The 16,752-nt window shown below is 37.5% G+C and overlaps 1 protein-coding gene across 1 annotated transcript in view; it reads left to right on the top strand.

Annotated features, from left to right (window-relative positions):
- HADH (hydroxyacyl-CoA dehydrogenase) overlaps nucleotides 1-16,752 on the top strand; it is a 21,589-nt gene extending 4,837 nt beyond the window's left edge. The window contains exons 2-8 of the mRNA XM_009885521.1: nucleotides 361-489; nucleotides 2,544-2,701; nucleotides 7,357-7,483; nucleotides 10,361-10,450; nucleotides 11,971-12,043; nucleotides 15,112-15,228; nucleotides 16,275-16,752. Coding sequence (XP_009883823.1) covers nucleotides 361-489; nucleotides 2,544-2,701; nucleotides 7,357-7,483; nucleotides 10,361-10,450; nucleotides 11,971-12,043; nucleotides 15,112-15,228; nucleotides 16,275-16,393 — 813 coding nt within the window. The 3' untranslated portion in view covers nucleotides 16,394-16,752. The remainder of the gene's footprint in view (nucleotides 1-360; nucleotides 490-2,543; nucleotides 2,702-7,356; nucleotides 7,484-10,360; nucleotides 10,451-11,970; nucleotides 12,044-15,111; nucleotides 15,229-16,274) is intronic.

Here is a 16,752-nt window from a genome sequence, read left to right as displayed (position 1 = left end):
ACAAGATCCGAGGATCACAGTTAAGCCACTTGCTCTTTTCAAGTATGCTGTTCATTCTGTAGCCATAGCCACAGAATTGAGGTGTCTCCAGGTGCAGGTAGCATTCTGCAGACAGCTTGGGGGAAAAATGGGTTTCTTTTTCCTTTTCCCTCAAGTTGTTTAAGACCTTTATCCCTTCCTCTTCACCACAACTGTGTGCAGTTTTTTATGATTTTTCCAGTAAAGTGCATAAGTCTTCATTCAGTGTTCTTTAGCTCTCTTTTGCCTAATTCATTGCCTAGTGTCTTGTCTGCCCCAATACAAATCAATATGGTGGCTGTTTTGTGATACTGATGTTGAATCTTTTTTTTTAACTTTCAGGTTGCAGCAGCCAGTGGTCATACTGTGGTGTTAGTAGACCAGTCAGATGAAATCCTTAAGAAGTCCACAAAAGGAATTGAAGAGAGTTTGAAGAGAGTGACAAAGAAGAAATTTGCAGATAAGCCTGAGGTTGACATCATCTTCTTTATACCTCTAGGAGAACTTAGGAGAATAAAACTACCATACGGAAGTTCTGATACTGTTTACAGTTATGCATTCACAGAATCACAGAATGGTCAGGGTTGGAAGGGACCTCTGGAGATCACCTAGTCCAGCCCCCCCGCCAGAGCAGGGTCACCTACAACAGGTTGCACAGGACAGCGTCCAGGCGGGTTTTGAATGTCTCCAGAGTGGGAGACTCCACAGCCTCTCTGGGCAGCCTGTGCCAGTGCTCTGCCACCCTCACAGGAAAGAAGTTCCTCCTCATGTTAAGATGGAACTTCCTATGTTCAAGTTTGTGCCCATTACCTCTTGTCCTATCACTGGGCACCACTGAAAAAAGACTGCTCCCATCCCCCTGGCACCCTCCCTTGAAGTATGTGTAAGCATTAATAAGATCCCCTCTCAATCTTCTTTTCTCTAGACTAAAGAGACCCAAGTCCCTCAGTCTTTCCTCATAAGAGAGATGTTCTAATCCCGTAATCATCTTTGTAGCCCTTTGCTGGACCCTTTCCAGCAGATCCCTGTCTTTCTTGAACTGGGGAGCCCAGAACTGGATGCAGTACTCCAGATGCGGCCTCACCAGGGCAGAGTAGAGGGGGAGGCTGATCTCCCTTGACCTGCTGGCCGCAATATAGAGCATGTTAATTATCTGGCTTAAAAAGAAAACTTTCTCCAGTGTGCCAAAGAACTTGGATTTTCTTTTTTTAATTTAGGGTGGTTGAAAGATGTCTTACCTTATTTTCTTTCATTTGTAGACTTCAGCCTTGAGATAAAGATTCAAAACAACTTGGTTACCTTTTAAAACAGATGCTAAATGTGAAATGGTGCCAAATTTTTCATCCTAACGTAATAGCAATCTATGAGTGCTTACCTCGGAATGTGCCAGTTTTGTCCATAAGCAAATAGTAACAAAAGTGTCTTAATACATTGATAGGGAGTCTTCCCCCCTGCCCCCCAAGGCTTGGGCACAGGATTACTGCAAGTGAAATAAGAGTGCAATTTTAACTACCCTGGAGTAACATGAATTAGATGTGTAAGATACTTTGCATTTACATTACTGAGTAAGACTTATATCCAGCAAGTCACTGTGGAGCAGTTGATGCATCTAAATTTATGTCCTAAGGGTTATTTGTTACTATGCTTGTTTCTCTAAATTCCACAGCAGATTCAATTCTTTTGATACATATTAACATGTATAATATATACTGTTATTGATGATTACCACCATGAATGATGCAGCAGATAAAGGAAATAAAAAAGGGCTTGTTTGCATGAGGGAGTACAGAAGAAAAATTATAGTAATACCAGGATAATCAGAGCGTACATACATAATTATGAGGGTCTTTTAATCCAAAAGAAAATTGTTTTGAAAAATGCTTGTACTTCATATGTGACATTATATTCTAGCATGCAGGTATGCATTTACTTGTGCTATGTCTCCATTTACCCTTGGTTCAAAGTCTTGCAGTTCTGTTTGATTTCTGTCTTCACAAACTATGTCAGTGATTGGCAGAAAACAGAATATTTTTTCCCCACATTTGCACTGAAACTATAGTGAGTGTAGGCCATTTCATTTCCTGAAGTACTCATAACTAGCACATACCTGTTCATAGGAGTGAAACTGATAACCACTGAATGAAAACAATGCAAAGGTTTGAAACCGGAAAAGTTCCTCTTTATGGAGGGCAAGTCCAGGTTGTCTCAGAAACTACTGATTGACCAACCAGTTATTCACTCAGACTCTTATGCTGAAGGTTGAACTGCAGCAAATAGTCTTCCTAAAACAATGAATTCAAAGGTCTCCTATTTGCTCCGAAGCAGATTTGATTGGCATGGAAAAATTTGTCAGTGAAAGCATCGTATCTGTACCAACATAAAACTTTATCACTGATTTGGAAATGTGGCAGACTGCCTGAATTTTTGAGGGCTCAAAACCACTTCAGAGCATGTAAGGGGATTTTAATGTAAAAATAAATTAAATCATTCTAAATTGACATTGCAACTTCATGAAAATGTTTCAGGCTGGTGCTGAGTTCATTGAGAAGACGCTGAAGAACCTCACAACAAGCACAGATGCAGTAGCAGTGGTCCACAGCACGGATCTGGTGATAGAAGCCATTGTGGAGAACCAGGAAATTAAAAATGAACTCTTCAAGAGGCTGGATAAGTTTGCTCCAGAGTATGTGTATTTTTCCTGTTACATTTTGAAGCTTAGACCTTTGTATTGTCTGTTTTTATTCTTACACCATTAGTTCTGCATTTTCTTAGCTCCTTTTTTTTTTTAAATGAATTTTTCTGCTTTAGACTAATGCCAGACTGTCACGTGGTATGGAATAGTTGTGTCAGGTGTATATGTTACAAACACTTTCAGGTGTATTCATCAGGTTTATTTAGTTGTTGCAGTGCTTCATTTGACTTGCTTCTGAGTTTGTTTAGTCATAAAGTTTGTCCATCTACTCAGCAAGTTTAAATCTAAATCCACGTGCAAATGCGCAACAGTAGAGTAAGTTTGTTCTGGTACACATGGGGTAGGGTTAGTGTATGTGTTCCCACATTTAAATAGGGAATTGGGATGATACAATATTTGTTTTCAGTGCACCTGGCATGAACCAGTTTTAAGAAATCTCAGCCTCATAGCCGTAAGTCACAGTTAGCTCAACAGTGGCTTAAGCAAACTAAACTTAGTTTGTATTATAAGAGTTTGGACATAGCTCGTTGCTGGTTATTTTGTGTGAGGTAAAAGGGTAAATAATTCCTTAGCACACATGTTAGAGTCCCTGGAACTTTCTTTGAACTGTATTTGGTAACTGTTAGAAGTTACTGTTGAATTGTGTCCAAACCCAAAAATGCTGTTAAGCTGAGCATGCAGTCTCAGAAGCTTGATCCTTGTCATAGATGACTCAGGATCACAAGACCTTGACTGCCTCAGGTTGAGGTTTTAACTAGTACAGCTAAATCTGGGGGTATTGGCTAAGAGGTATTACCTGAAGAACTAGGCAAGCTGTAGCTTGAATGTAATGTCAAGAGAGAAGAGATGTTATCAGTAGTTGACTTCAGCCTGGGGAGATTTTCAGGCTGTCTCATATGGTCATTAATCAAAATTACCTGGTACTTCTGAAAGCAATAAATGATCATAAACAGCTGGGCACTGGGCACAGGGTAACTTGCCATTACCATTAGACAGACAAAAGTAAGTAGCTGCCTTCAGCAGTTATTGGGGTTCCTTGTCATGATTCAATTGTGCTTGTTTTGTGAAACCAGATCGTTGGTTGCCTGAGTCTTTGTCCATATTCAGCAGACAAAGCTAATGAGCAAATCAGAGTGTACTAAATGGCAAACTGTCTGGAACCAGTCAGCAAGGAAAAGTGGGCACAGGGACTTGGAGCCTCATTTAATAATATGTATATTTTATACATATAATATACCTGAGGCTATTTTTCATAAGATCGAGCTGTTTACAAGTATAGCTGCCTAGAAACATCAGATTTTACATTACAGACTGCTAAAAGATACTGGGAGTTGTTCAGATATGCTCCTTCCTGTGGCAAAAAGTATGATTCTGTAGGGTTGGGAAAAGTTACATTAGATGAGAAGTTTTCCTTTTTAAGGGGATAATTGGAAATTATGGTAAATGATGAAAAATCTTATATGTAGGATAAAGAAATGGGAAGTGAATGGTGAAGAATATGGGTTGCAGTGTGGAAAGTCTAGATGACTAGAAAGAAAGAAATGCTAGTAAAGTAGTGAAAGTTAGTAGCCAAGTGTTTAAGGTATTAGCTATTAGATACAAAGGATAATTTGTAACTATGTGAGGAGTATAGAGTTGCAGATTGTGTGAGTAGCATAGGGAAAGGCAGAAATGTCCAGTGAGTGTTTTTCTGTGCGTTAGAAGGAAGCAGCAGGCTTTGTTCATGCCTCCAGTGGAATGGAAAGCTCTCCCTGTCAGTGCAGGCATCCTACAGCCTTCTCTAAGATTCAACGTTTCAAAATTTCTAAAACTATTACATGGACTAGCTGTTGCGTCGGCTTAATGGGAGTGGTGGACTTGTGGGTGATTGGTAACGAAGACAGGATTTGTTTAAAGATAGCTTTGAGTCTCGGGAGAAGCTTTGCTTCTGTGGGGCCCTGGGCGTTGATGGCACTGTTAGCGTGGGTTATAGGCAGAGATCACGAAAGACCAGGCTTCTGAGGAGGGAGGGCTTCTCTTAATTCAGATCTCAGGACTTAGCGCAGGGGTGGCTGATGGAAACCTAAGGTGCTATGTATTACAGTTGCTCACACAAGATGATGAATTATGCCTTTGGAACATGACCTGTGTGAAACCTTGCATTTTTCTTCCTTTGTACTGTATCCCATGTCTCATGTGCTTCCTCAGCTGCCAGAGCTATATGTTTGTCTCTCATTTTTGCGCTGTGATGACCTTTCCAATGAAGATAGGTCTGGGGACAGCACAAAACCAAAGCGTTGCATTGAAAAACCAAAACACAGTTAACTTCCTTTTTCTCTATAAAAGAACTGTAATTCCTCTGAAAGTGGATCTGTAAATGGAGGGGGATGGGAAAGCTATTCTTTATTGAGAGAAGTTTTATTTGGGGGTGAGGAGTGAATTTCTCTTTAGTTTTCAGAGAAAACATAATGAGCTGGGAGAGTTTGGCAACCCCAGAGAGCATCGGGGACTCAGGGTATTCCTCATCTGGGTACCTGCGCAGGTGAAACAGTGAGTGCTGTTTCTTGGATGCCATCAGTCTGAGAGCATACTAGTTTAAGTTCTTGGAACTTTGCAAAATTGCTCGTGTATGTTACATTCCTCTCAGTGTTCATCCTCCTAATATGGTAATTGTTACTGTGTTGCATGGTCATCATCTTCAGAGCAGGCGATAAAGCATTGCTACCCACTCTTCAGTTCTGTTTTCCTTTTCTTCAAGTGAGTCAGTCTCCCATTTCCATTTTAAAAAGGTCAGGCTGGGGTTTTTATAGAATATCCCCACATTCTTTGTGGCTTTTGGGAGTTTAAACATCGCAGCACTTTTCCAAACAGGATAATGATGAACATGACGAAAGAAGTTTTGGGTATCCACTTTAAGAGCGCTTGCATACTTGGTTTCTGTTTATTTCTGGGTGGTGGGGATATCTGTGGACATCTCTTGGTCTAGGATTTATCTTTAGATGTGGAAACTTGGCTAGGAGCTGGCCAGTGGTTTTCAGCTGTTTACTGTGTTAGAGTCAGTGTGTTATAAAACTGCTACAAAAGAAGTGTTGTTCAGTGTTCACTGTGTAATGCAGCTGGGCTGTAAGAGTCAGTTTTATTGAAATGGCATGTTTCTCTCCTGTTGGACTCTATTTTTAATGTCTTCCCCTGACCCACTAGATGGCACCAATTCTATTTTAAACTCGATTTAAATCAATTGGTTGGTCAGAGCGGTAAGTGTAAATAAAATGCCCTTGTACACAGTATAAATGCAATGTTTTTTTTCCCCAGTGCTTTATGTTGCGTGAGGCTACAGTATTTATCCACAGAAGTGATGCTCTCTTACTTGAAGTGAACCCAGATAGAAACAATAGCAATGATTATGTCTCACAAATCAACACACTTAATTTTTATAGGAATATTTGAATTCTTTTTGTACAATGGCAGATTTACAGGGAAGCTAAGTGTCTTTTGGATGCATTGACCTTGCAAGGTCAAAACTATGAAATGTAGAACACTCTTTTTAGTACCCCACTGCAGAATAGTATAAGGCCCACTTTATGGTGGGAAATAACAAACGAATATTTGTAAGAAATGTAAATGGGAATTCTCAAGATTTTTTTATATCCTTTTCCTTAACAGATTCTCAAAATCTGAGAAAACATAATAAAAAATGGAAATTGTTATTTTTTTGTCCCCAAATGTTTTTGGTTTTTTTTAATGCCACTGTAAGATGTCCCCACGACTTGGACATAACTTCTGAAAGCTCTGTTGCAAAGCTTAATTATGTCTTGGTGAAATGTAAACAAAATACCAATATAGATTAATATTTGACGAGTCCAGTAGGATAACTTTTTGTAAGGTCAGTAGGGTACAACCCAGAATGAAAGGGTAGAGTTTCATCTCTAATATAATTTCTGATTTTTGTGGTTTGAAGAAAAAGCCATTTCTGTAAGTTTTTGATGTAATATCAGTATAGCTGTTAGGGTTCGGAGATATTTCTGGGAAAAAAAAATAAATTGCAACTAGTAAATTTGGTTTTTGTCTGGAAAAGGACTTCACAAGAATTTTAAGACATATTTGATTTTGTGTATCCTTTGTGGTTTCCTATGCACAGCAGTTTTTGTATTTTCTCTGTTTTTTTCTATCAGCTCTTTGCTCTGCTGGTAGGTTCGCTCCTCATGTCTACCATTGATCATTATAAAGAAAAAAAAAAAGATTCAAAAGTTTTCTTGAGGCTCCAAAGTGCATTTTTGACATGGCGAATGATTTGGTTTCTGTAGATGTGTAAATGATTAACATTAAAAAAATACTGTTAAGTTTGCAGGATTGCTGAAGGAATTACCTGGAATATATCTGGGGAGTTAACAAAAGTTTTTTACTTACAGGTTCTTTTTTACCTGTCACTTAATACAAGTATTCAACATACTTATTCAGGAGTGAGAATCTCACACAGCCCTTCTAGTGGTTATTTCATCATTGCTGTACTTACACCTCAGCAAAAGGGCCATGATAATCAGCAGGGATGTTTTTGACAATTCTATGGATGGTTAGCCAATGGATGTCTACTTATGTTCAGTACACCAGTCTCTCACTGTCAGAAAAATAGCTGTCATTTATGCAATCCATATGTTTCCTTTTTCCAGGCATACGATATTTGCAAGTAACACGTCATCCTTGCAGATCACACAGTTGGCTAACTCGACCACCAGGCAGGACCGATTTGGTGGTCTCCATTTCTTCAATCCTGTGCCTATGATGAAGCTCGTGGAGGTAAGTGTCTTGTAACGTCATCATAATAACAACTGTAGCGCGGCAATGCAATTGTCATCACTAAATAATCAGTTAGATGAAAGAGTAGATCTCAGCTTGCAGCTCTTCTGATATGGAATAAGCTACCTGTAGTGATAAGAGGGTGGTGCAGTCTCTGTTGAGGGGCAGGTTGAGCAGAGAACAGGTAATTCCTTCAGTCTCGAGGCTCTGAAGTTCTCCACTGAACTGCCAACAGATAGTTTATGGTGGTCGTTTCGGGCACGCAAGCAAGCTGATTAATAAGAACTACTGACAGCCTAAATTAAGTTTTTGGATGACTGACAGAAGAATTTGATTGTTACCAGTGTGAAAATCGATAAAAATCATGTGAGATGAAATTTTACTGCCTTGTGACTTTTGAAACAACGTTAGTCATGTTTGTTTCAGTGTTCCAGATGATTCGTCTGGAAGTATTACAATATTTCCCAGCCTTTAAGGAGGTGTAAAAAGAAGTTTTCACATAACTCTTCAGACGTCTTTTCTAAATGTACTCTCTTTGGCTACATCATGCAATTTCTAACAATACTGCAATGCAGAGCAGAACAAGAAATAATCTGATATAAGTATGTATCTGAGCCTCCAAAGTAAAGGTCACATTGCAGGAAAAAACGACAGGTGTCTCCTCTTCTCCTTTTTCTCACCTTCGCCTGTTATGGCTGACCTTGATTAGCTAGAACTTAAAAACTCTTGAGTAAGTGAAAATAAACTTTGTATTTTGACCACTCTGCCCCAAAGTTTCAGCCCTTAAATGCTGTAAATCTTTTTGCTCTGTCCCATGAGTGATGAGTTCTAGTATTGTTTCGGTGACAAGCACTTCAAATATGTTGTGCCTGCCTTTTGAACTCCTGAGATTCACTTTATTATATTTTTTGCTTGTTTCCCATTAAAATGCATATTATGCGGTTGCTTGCTCTGTGTCTTTGCATGTATCGTTCTCTTCCTCCCCCTTTTCAAATGTTTGAACCTTTTGGCTGAAATTAACAAATTTGATTCAGAGTATGGTTGTCTGATGAGGGCTCAGACACTCGCAAATTCTGTCTCACTAACTTCTGGACCTGTGTGGATTTTTTTTTTTTTTGTTAATTTAATATCACATCCCGTATATTGTGACTAAACGCTCTGGGGAGATGTTGTCAGAAGGAAAGGGAGGAATTTTGTAGGTGGTGTCAGAGGTAACAGAAATCTTTAGCATAATTCCTTAGGCTAACATAGGCTTTATTTATTTCTGTGTTAAGAACTACTTGTTGGCAGGAATTTATTTCTATGCCTTGTTTCAGGCCTAAACCAAATCAGTTTTTAGAAATCTAAACTAAGCCTGTGTGAGATTTGAAAAATACAGATGTCTATCGTTTGCAAAAACCAAAACGGCAATCCCTGTCTGACTGCTGTGGTCAGTCTTTATAATTCGTGGGGTTTTTCCCTGACTTATGAACGTTCTAGCCTGGAGTCGCTCCAGTTGATGAGTTGTATTTGAAAAACTTTAAAACACAGAAGCTGTGCTTTTAGTGAATTGATCTTGAAAGGTGCCAATATTAGTAAATAAATATACTTTTTAAAGCTTTGCTTTTGTTTCAGATCTACTGCTGTAAATCAGGATTGGCATTGACAAACAATGTAGAACAACATTTTCTATGGAAAACAGATGTTTCAGTTTTAAATAATTAGAGGAAAATCAAGAGAATGGCCAAAACTATGAAAGAGATTACTGAAATTGTCGATCTTCTGTCATGGAGGCTGTCCTTCATGGGTCGTAAAACTGCAGTGCCTTTGAATCTTATCTGTTCTTTTCATAGATTGTTGATCTCATGCTCAGAAGCACATAGCTTTGAGGGGATTTCTTTCTCTAATCCAAAAGTCTAGTGCTAATGTTTCAAAATTCTGAAGTGTATATTAAAACCTCATTCTTGAAACTGTTGTGTCTTATTTAAGTATCTCAGATATTTTTACCTAATATAAAAGTAAAATAACACTATTTTTTCCATTTAGAAACAAGCCTTTTCCTCAGTCTTAACAGTATTTTTTATGTTGGCCTTATGTCAGTCATTAGGATGGGGGAAATCTATGTGTGACTTAATTGTATGAACAAGGGGGTCAGCCATAACTGCTTATGTATAGCAGTTTTCAGTTACTGCACATGGAGGTCAGTTTCAACACAAATATCACAACCAGTTCAGCTTCTGCAAGTCTTTTTTTTCTTTCTTTTGGGGGGTGTGTGTGTGTGTAGGTCTCTAATAAACGACTTAATGCATCACAACTCCAGTGAAGTGTAGAAAATACTACATGTGACAAAAGACTCAGTTGTGAAGAAAATCAACATGAAAATGTACTACTCAAAAGAGAAGAGGGTGTCACAAATTTGAAAGATAAATTTTAAATTTTCTTTAGAATTAAATGTCTGTGTTGTGTTTACATCGCACACAGGGTAGCTGTTACAACCCTTTATATCAGGAACTGTATCTGTTAATATGGTCCTCTAGAGTGATGCCATCATGTTTCCCAAGGCAACAGAGGCGATGTAGCTTTCAAAATTGTTCTGTTATACTATAATCTCTAAATGTGATTCCAAAGAATGGTCCCTTCTACCATCCATGCTAGCAGAGCATGAAGGTGTCTTTAAGAAACATGCAATTTCAAAATGTGCAAAATGCTGTATCTGTCTTTAAAGTAGATTTCTATGTCTGTTACATATATCCACTGAAATTGTTTTTTGCAAAACAAATATTTTCTTAATTTCTGGAATAGTGTTCTGGATTATAGTTTAATCATTGCTGTACTGGCACATGAGAGAGGTTCTGCTCATAAATGTGCTTATGTTCTTCCTACCTTCCCTCTGCCCAGGTCATCAAAACTCCAATGACCAGCCAAAAGACTTTTGAATCGCTTGTGGATTTCAGTAAAGCAGTAGGAAAGAGTCCTGTCAGTTGTAAGGTGAGTATGTTTTGATTGTACAGTATTCGGAAGGTCTGTTCTTGAAAACTGCTAATTTTAAGGTGGTAATTTTTAGCAGATGTATGAGCACTTCAAGAATTTCCAGGCTGCTTTTTGTCCAGTGTTTCTTCCCTATTAAAAGCATTTTGACAAAGAAAACAGCCACGTTTACCACAAATTTTCTCAAAGTAGAGTGCTCTAGATGTCTTGTCTAGAGCAGCAAAACTCACAAGTTATCAGGGTTTACAGTTTTTCAATTTTCTTTCCCAGTCTTGCAGAAGACTGGACTGGAGAGCTTAAGCAGGAGCTCGTCTTTAGCTATGCTAGAGACAAGACTGCTACCTCTTGTACTGTGAGGCAGTTGGATGAATCCTCCATGGTGTGTGCTCATTGCAAGTTTTTCTTAAGATTGCAATAACTAGACCCATATTAATCTTCATTGCTTCGCAGCTTTGTTTTTTTTTCTCTAGAGGAACACCCTACTTCCTAAGCACACTTTTTCCAAATCCATTAAGTTGTGGTCTGGATAGCTTTATGCAAGCTGTTGCCTCGAGTTTCACAGCCCTCAGGAGACATATGGTCATAAAAAGAAGGGCCTTCAATCCGGTAGTTACCAGTAATCCAGCATCTGGATGCCGGACTCTAATTCTGGCCGTACTGCTAAATTGTTCTGTGGCCTTAGTTGACTTTTTTCCTGTTACTGCCACAGTTTTGCAGTATGTAACTTGCAGAATATATGATGACTATATATGAATTATTGTTATACATTGACTAGATGGTAATGCAGTCTTCATGTCTGAACCGTTTTTTTTCTTTTTTTTTTTCTTTTTTTTAAATACCTGTTTGTAGAAGAAAAGTTGCTTGGAATTCTCTGGATTAAATACTGAGATAAAATGGAATGAACAATAAACATCTGAAACAGTAGTAGTATATGAAACAATGCAAAGCTTTTTCTCTTTTCTTTGTATTTTTGATTTTGATTAAAGCTTGTGTAAGAGAAGTTCTTTATCTATTTGTTATGTTCTTCTGACAGTACATATCTTATCTTTTCATTGATAGTATTGGTGTTTGCTGTTGAAGTGATCCTAACTTTCAAAAGCATGGTTACCATTGAGCAGTGGGGGAGAAGTAGACTATTTAGCCAGGAGTATTTCTAGTAGTGAACACACAAAAAACTGTTATGGAAGAACTACTCTTCTCATATCCTTCAGGAAATCGTATCAGCAGAATTTTGCTAAAGAAAAGGCATTTGCCAACTGGCCACATTAAATTGTTTTAAGATTAATTGAGTTGGGCTTGAGGTAGTCTTATTGTTCTCAGTCATGATGAATGTTATGTTTGTGAAATTCGTCTTTTGTGTTTTATTACTAAGCAGATAAATCATGTGAAAAATACAGTTTGGAGAGTACCCGAAGCTGATGATTCAATAAATGTCTTCATCCACTTGTTTAATTTGTCGTGTCATGCTTAAGTGTATTACTGGTGAAGAATGTTTAGAATCCCTTCTTTCCTTTTCACAGGATACTCCAGGGTTTATCGTAAACCGTCTCTTGGTGCCATATATGATGGAAGCTGTTCGACTTTTTGAGAGAGGTACTGGTTGCGATATTTATTTCAGGAAACGTTGACATAGAACACTGCTGAATGTTATATCCCTTCAGAAAAGCCTTGGGATTCCCTCAAAACTTTCAGACCTTAAAGACTGGAAGTGAATAGTGAACAGCGAATGTGAGCCAATATGTGTAGTTGGAAAGACCTTGTCTTCACTTTGAAATGTCAGTGTATGCAGAGTTGGAAGGTACTAGTTACATGTGTGGGAAATCTATGGTGGTAGAAAATGTTTCTGGTTTGGATATGACAAGGTGAGCGTAGAGCCGTTGTAAAAATATCCTCTGCCAACTAATCAGGAACTCTCTCCATCCCAAGCCACGTTAATGAAACTGGTTGAAAATCCCATAATGGTACTATTAGCAAAGTTCTCCTGAGTTCATTTATGTGGGACTTGTGAAATAAAATACCAATTTTCAGGTGAGGTAAGTAGTATAATACACTATGGTGCTGACATACAAGTGACTTGGGCTCAACTATTGCCTCATAAAACCTCCTTTTTTAGACATACGTTCTTTAGGAACTCCCATCTTGCTGCTGGTCTCTTTTACATTAATACTGAGGGTAGGGAGAAATAATCATGAATCGCCAAAGAACCACTAAATTTTTCAAAGCATTGATAATTGTTTTGAAAGGGAAACAAGCAAATAATGTAGTGGATAAAGAGGAAATTATGGAGTATAATTGCTTTTATTCAAGTGCTCTGCTCATAGTTCTGTGCTACTGAGAATGTCATTTGAAACATTTTGTTTTTGAAATCACTGCTTTTTTACAGATGAAAGCAGTCCATTATCAGGATTCCACCAAATATGCTTTAAATATTAAAAATCTCTTTTATAGCACATGGAAAGGATGGTTTGATCTCCAGAAAAAAATAAAATCCAACACTACTTGTTTATCCATCAATAGATGTACCTAATTACATCTCAAAGGGAGAAAAGAGTAATTTTGGTGACTTGAAAGGCAAAGGCATGGATGTGAGGGGGCATTATTCTCTTAGGAAAAGTGACAATTTTAAATAAAGTGTATGGGTGTTCCAGTGTGTGTAAAAGAGGTGCCTTTGTTAAGTCACATGTATCATTATGTATATTTCAGGAGACAGTAGAACTTTTAATTAAGCGTAGAAGAAAACAGTCACTGAGATTGTATGTTAAAATTGACTGTTTTCTGCTGAAGCAAAACAATATTTTGATTTAATCTTTATTCTGTTTGTATTTTGTTTAACAGTGTGATACTTCCAAACTTGTTAAAGTTAATTTATAAATTTTTAACTTTAATGAAATCTATTTAAAAAGCTGGTTAATGTTTTGAAAAGCCTGATGGCTGTCTTATAATTCATATTTTCCATTGAATCAGGTTAAATTTTTATCATATCCTTTGCGTTAATTCTCAAAGTAGACATTTGAGCCAGATTGTCATCCACATTAGTATGAATTTGGGTCTCTTTCCTGGCAATCCAGAGCACTGAAATACCATTTTATTGGGTCAGTCCTTGAGTCTTTATTTATATAAAATCTCCTTGGGTTAAATGTGCACTTTTGCATAGACAAAATACCTTTTATATATACTAACAATGACTCAAACAGGGGCCATATTATAAATATTAATGTATGGTGTTCTGTACTGCCCTATTCTTAGTGCAAAACCAAACAGGCAGTCAAGCAAGTTTCTATGAAAGTCTGCTTTAAACTTAGAGACTAGTATGAACTGGGGATACAACCCTTGTTTGCCCTTTTACTATTTTTAATTGTACTGTAATGCAAGTTTATACTGTCAGGTGGCCAAGTCCCACGTTTGACAAAGTGGGACAAATCTGTTGATAAAAGAAGTATGTACATCTGCATCCACTTCAAAGAGGTTGAGGACTTATGTGTGTTTGGGGAACTGAAAATATTATTAAGTAAAGCTAATATTCCCAGTTTCTCAGAAATAAAATGTAGTTTAAAAAAAATAATTGTCAGCTTTAAAATGTAAAAGGAGACATTATAAAAATTATTACTTCATACAGAAATTTCACTGAAATGGTTTTCTTTACAGAGCTTTTGGAATTTTATTTCTAACATTCTCCAATTTTAGGTGTATAAATTGCATAGACTGTGTCGACCACAATTTTGGACACCCTTAATGCCTGTACACGTCGAGCATGGAGGTTACATAACAAGTACCGCTGGCGTTTGTTTAACTTCGTCCTTTTTACAAGATCTGCAAAGAACTGCACTGCCTTTATCAAAATATGTATTAGAAATGAGCAGTAGAGGTGCATCTGCTTTCATGGCAGTATAAAATATGCATTCCCAGTAAAAGAATGAGGTGAATGTTAACTGTGACAATGTGGCAATGCAGGGTTCCTATTTTTATAGGCACAGACTGAAGTAGAAGTAACACATTTCTGAGTATTTTTATATATATATTTTTTTCAATAATTTTGGAATTCACAAATTTGACGGCACTTTCACAGTCTCTTCAGGTCAGTCCTATTTGCTATATCTGATGCTGACAGATATCCCCCAGTGAAAGCTGCTGTAATTAAGCATGTTACTCAGCTGCTACTGCTCCCCTCCCCATGCTTGCCTTGTCCATCAGCTGGGTATCGCTTGCCTTCTGGCTGTTGTAGGGTAAGGGTAGTTCTATCCTGTGCATCATTCAAAAGTTGCTGCTGATCTCACGAAGGTGAAATTGAGATCTTTCCTTACTTACACTAAAAGAAGCTCCTGATTCTTCATAGTGACCAATTCTTGCTCTAGTCTTTCTGATAGGTTGAGCACCGTAGCTGTGTCTCCATCAATAGTGTAGTGATCTGTATTGAAATGCAAGAGGAAGCTAGAAAAATGGAAAGCGGGCCTGCAGGGCTTTTTTTTTTTTTTTTTGGTGAGAGTTTCAGCTTTATACTCCAGCATGTGTATGCTGACTCCACTTTTTGTGGTTCTCAAACGTGCAGAGATTTCTGTGAAGAGCTGCACCGGGGTGAAATAATACTCTCTTAATTATTTATAAGTGGTTCCAAGTAGATGCGGAATCTTCTCTGTTCATCAAACTGTCAATCTTTTCTCTAGGAGATGCATCAAAGGAAGATATTGATGTTGCTATGAAGCTTGGGGCTGGCTATCCCATGGGTCCGTTTGAACTGCTGGACTATGTTGGGTTGGATACCAGCAAATACATTATAGATGGTACTGCATGCTTAGTTTCTTCTATTTTTCCCCTTTTTAGTGAAATTGTAGATGAACATTCTAATGAAAATCTGATTCTTAATTAGTTTAAACTGAATGTTTATGGCATAGACTTTTAACTGTTGAGGAGAAGGGAATGAGAATTCAGCTCAGAATGCCATATGAGTACAGCATTTGTACTGTATGCCTGCAACCTACGTACATGGGGACGGAACAGCGCTGGTTTTGCTGACTTCACCAAGTTCCAGTGAAAAATAAAAATAATACTAGTGGAACTTTATATAATTAAAAAGAATCAGTGGGAAGAGAGACATATAGTGAAGGTAAGAAATTCTGATGAAAAGCAACAAATGTTGAGACTCCCTGTCCTTTTTCTGCCATCCACGTTTTCATTCTCAATTAATAGGAAACCCAGTAAATACCTTAAAAGACGCAAGAATACCATCTTCCTTTCACTTCACTTGATAAGTGGATGAATGTCAGTACAATAACAAAAAAAGACATAATTGGTGATGGCTTGGTGGTGGTGGTTGTATTATTTTGAATGAGCAGCTTAAATATTTTTCGGGGCAGAATATCACTTTCAAAGTAGCATCTTCAATGAAACCTCTTTTGCTTTTAGCAGTACTTTGGAGTAATGTTATATTGTTCGAACCAATCATGTCTTTCACAGGTAGAAATTCAAATTGGAATTTCTTTCCACTTGAATTTCTTTTCAGTGTAGCCTTTGTTTTATTTCATTGTACTTAACTCTATTTTAAAAGTTCTCCTTAATTCTTTAAAAAAGTATTAAAAATCCTCAGTCATAGAGTTTATAAGGTGTTCAGAATAGACTACAGCTAAAGATTAATTGCTAGATTTGCTCATAATCATCGATACTGATCTTTGCTTTATGAATCTGTATTGAAGGGTCTCAGAGAGTCTAGAATAAGTTCCAAACCTCCTTCAGTTTTCTGACCTCTTAATATTTTTCTAAGGAGATGCAGATCTCTATTATCTATGTGTATAAACAGAACTGTTACTAATTAATCCATGTCTTTCCCCAGGATGGCATTCGTTAGAGCCCAACAATCCTCTTTTTGCACCCAGCCCACTCCTGAATCAACTGGTAGAAGAAAAGAAGCTGGGTAAGAAGACTGGAGAAGGATTTTACAAATACAAATGAACTCCAAACCTCGAGAGGTGTTAAACTATCTGTGTATGCTATTCAGCATTGCCATACTACAGGTGAATTCTGTTTAAACCTTCCCAAGGATGGCACAAGCTGCATTTAGAACATAACCCACCTCTGAACTGAGTGATTGCACTAGTTAACTCTTTCTCTGGTGAAAGCTTGATTTGGTAGATTATTTTTTTCTGGTAATTCTGAAAAGCTTTATATGTACAGTGCCTTCATGCAAATGTTGATTTTTCAGGTGCAGGATAGAATGACAAGTGAATTTATGTATTTGAAACATTATTATATTAACAGGAAAAATCCTAAAAATAAATGCACTTTCTTAAAAATAAAATTTTCAACAATTC

The sequence above is a fragment of the Charadrius vociferus genome, unplaced genomic scaffold (genome assembly GCF_000708025.1).
Source record: "Charadrius vociferus isolate BGI_N301 unplaced genomic scaffold, ASM70802v2 scaffold55, whole genome shotgun sequence".
NCBI lineage: Eukaryota > Metazoa > Chordata > Aves > Charadriiformes > Charadriidae > Charadrius > Charadrius vociferus.
The sequence above is the reverse complement of the archived record's forward strand: the minus strand, read 5'-3'. Positions and strand labels throughout refer to the sequence as shown.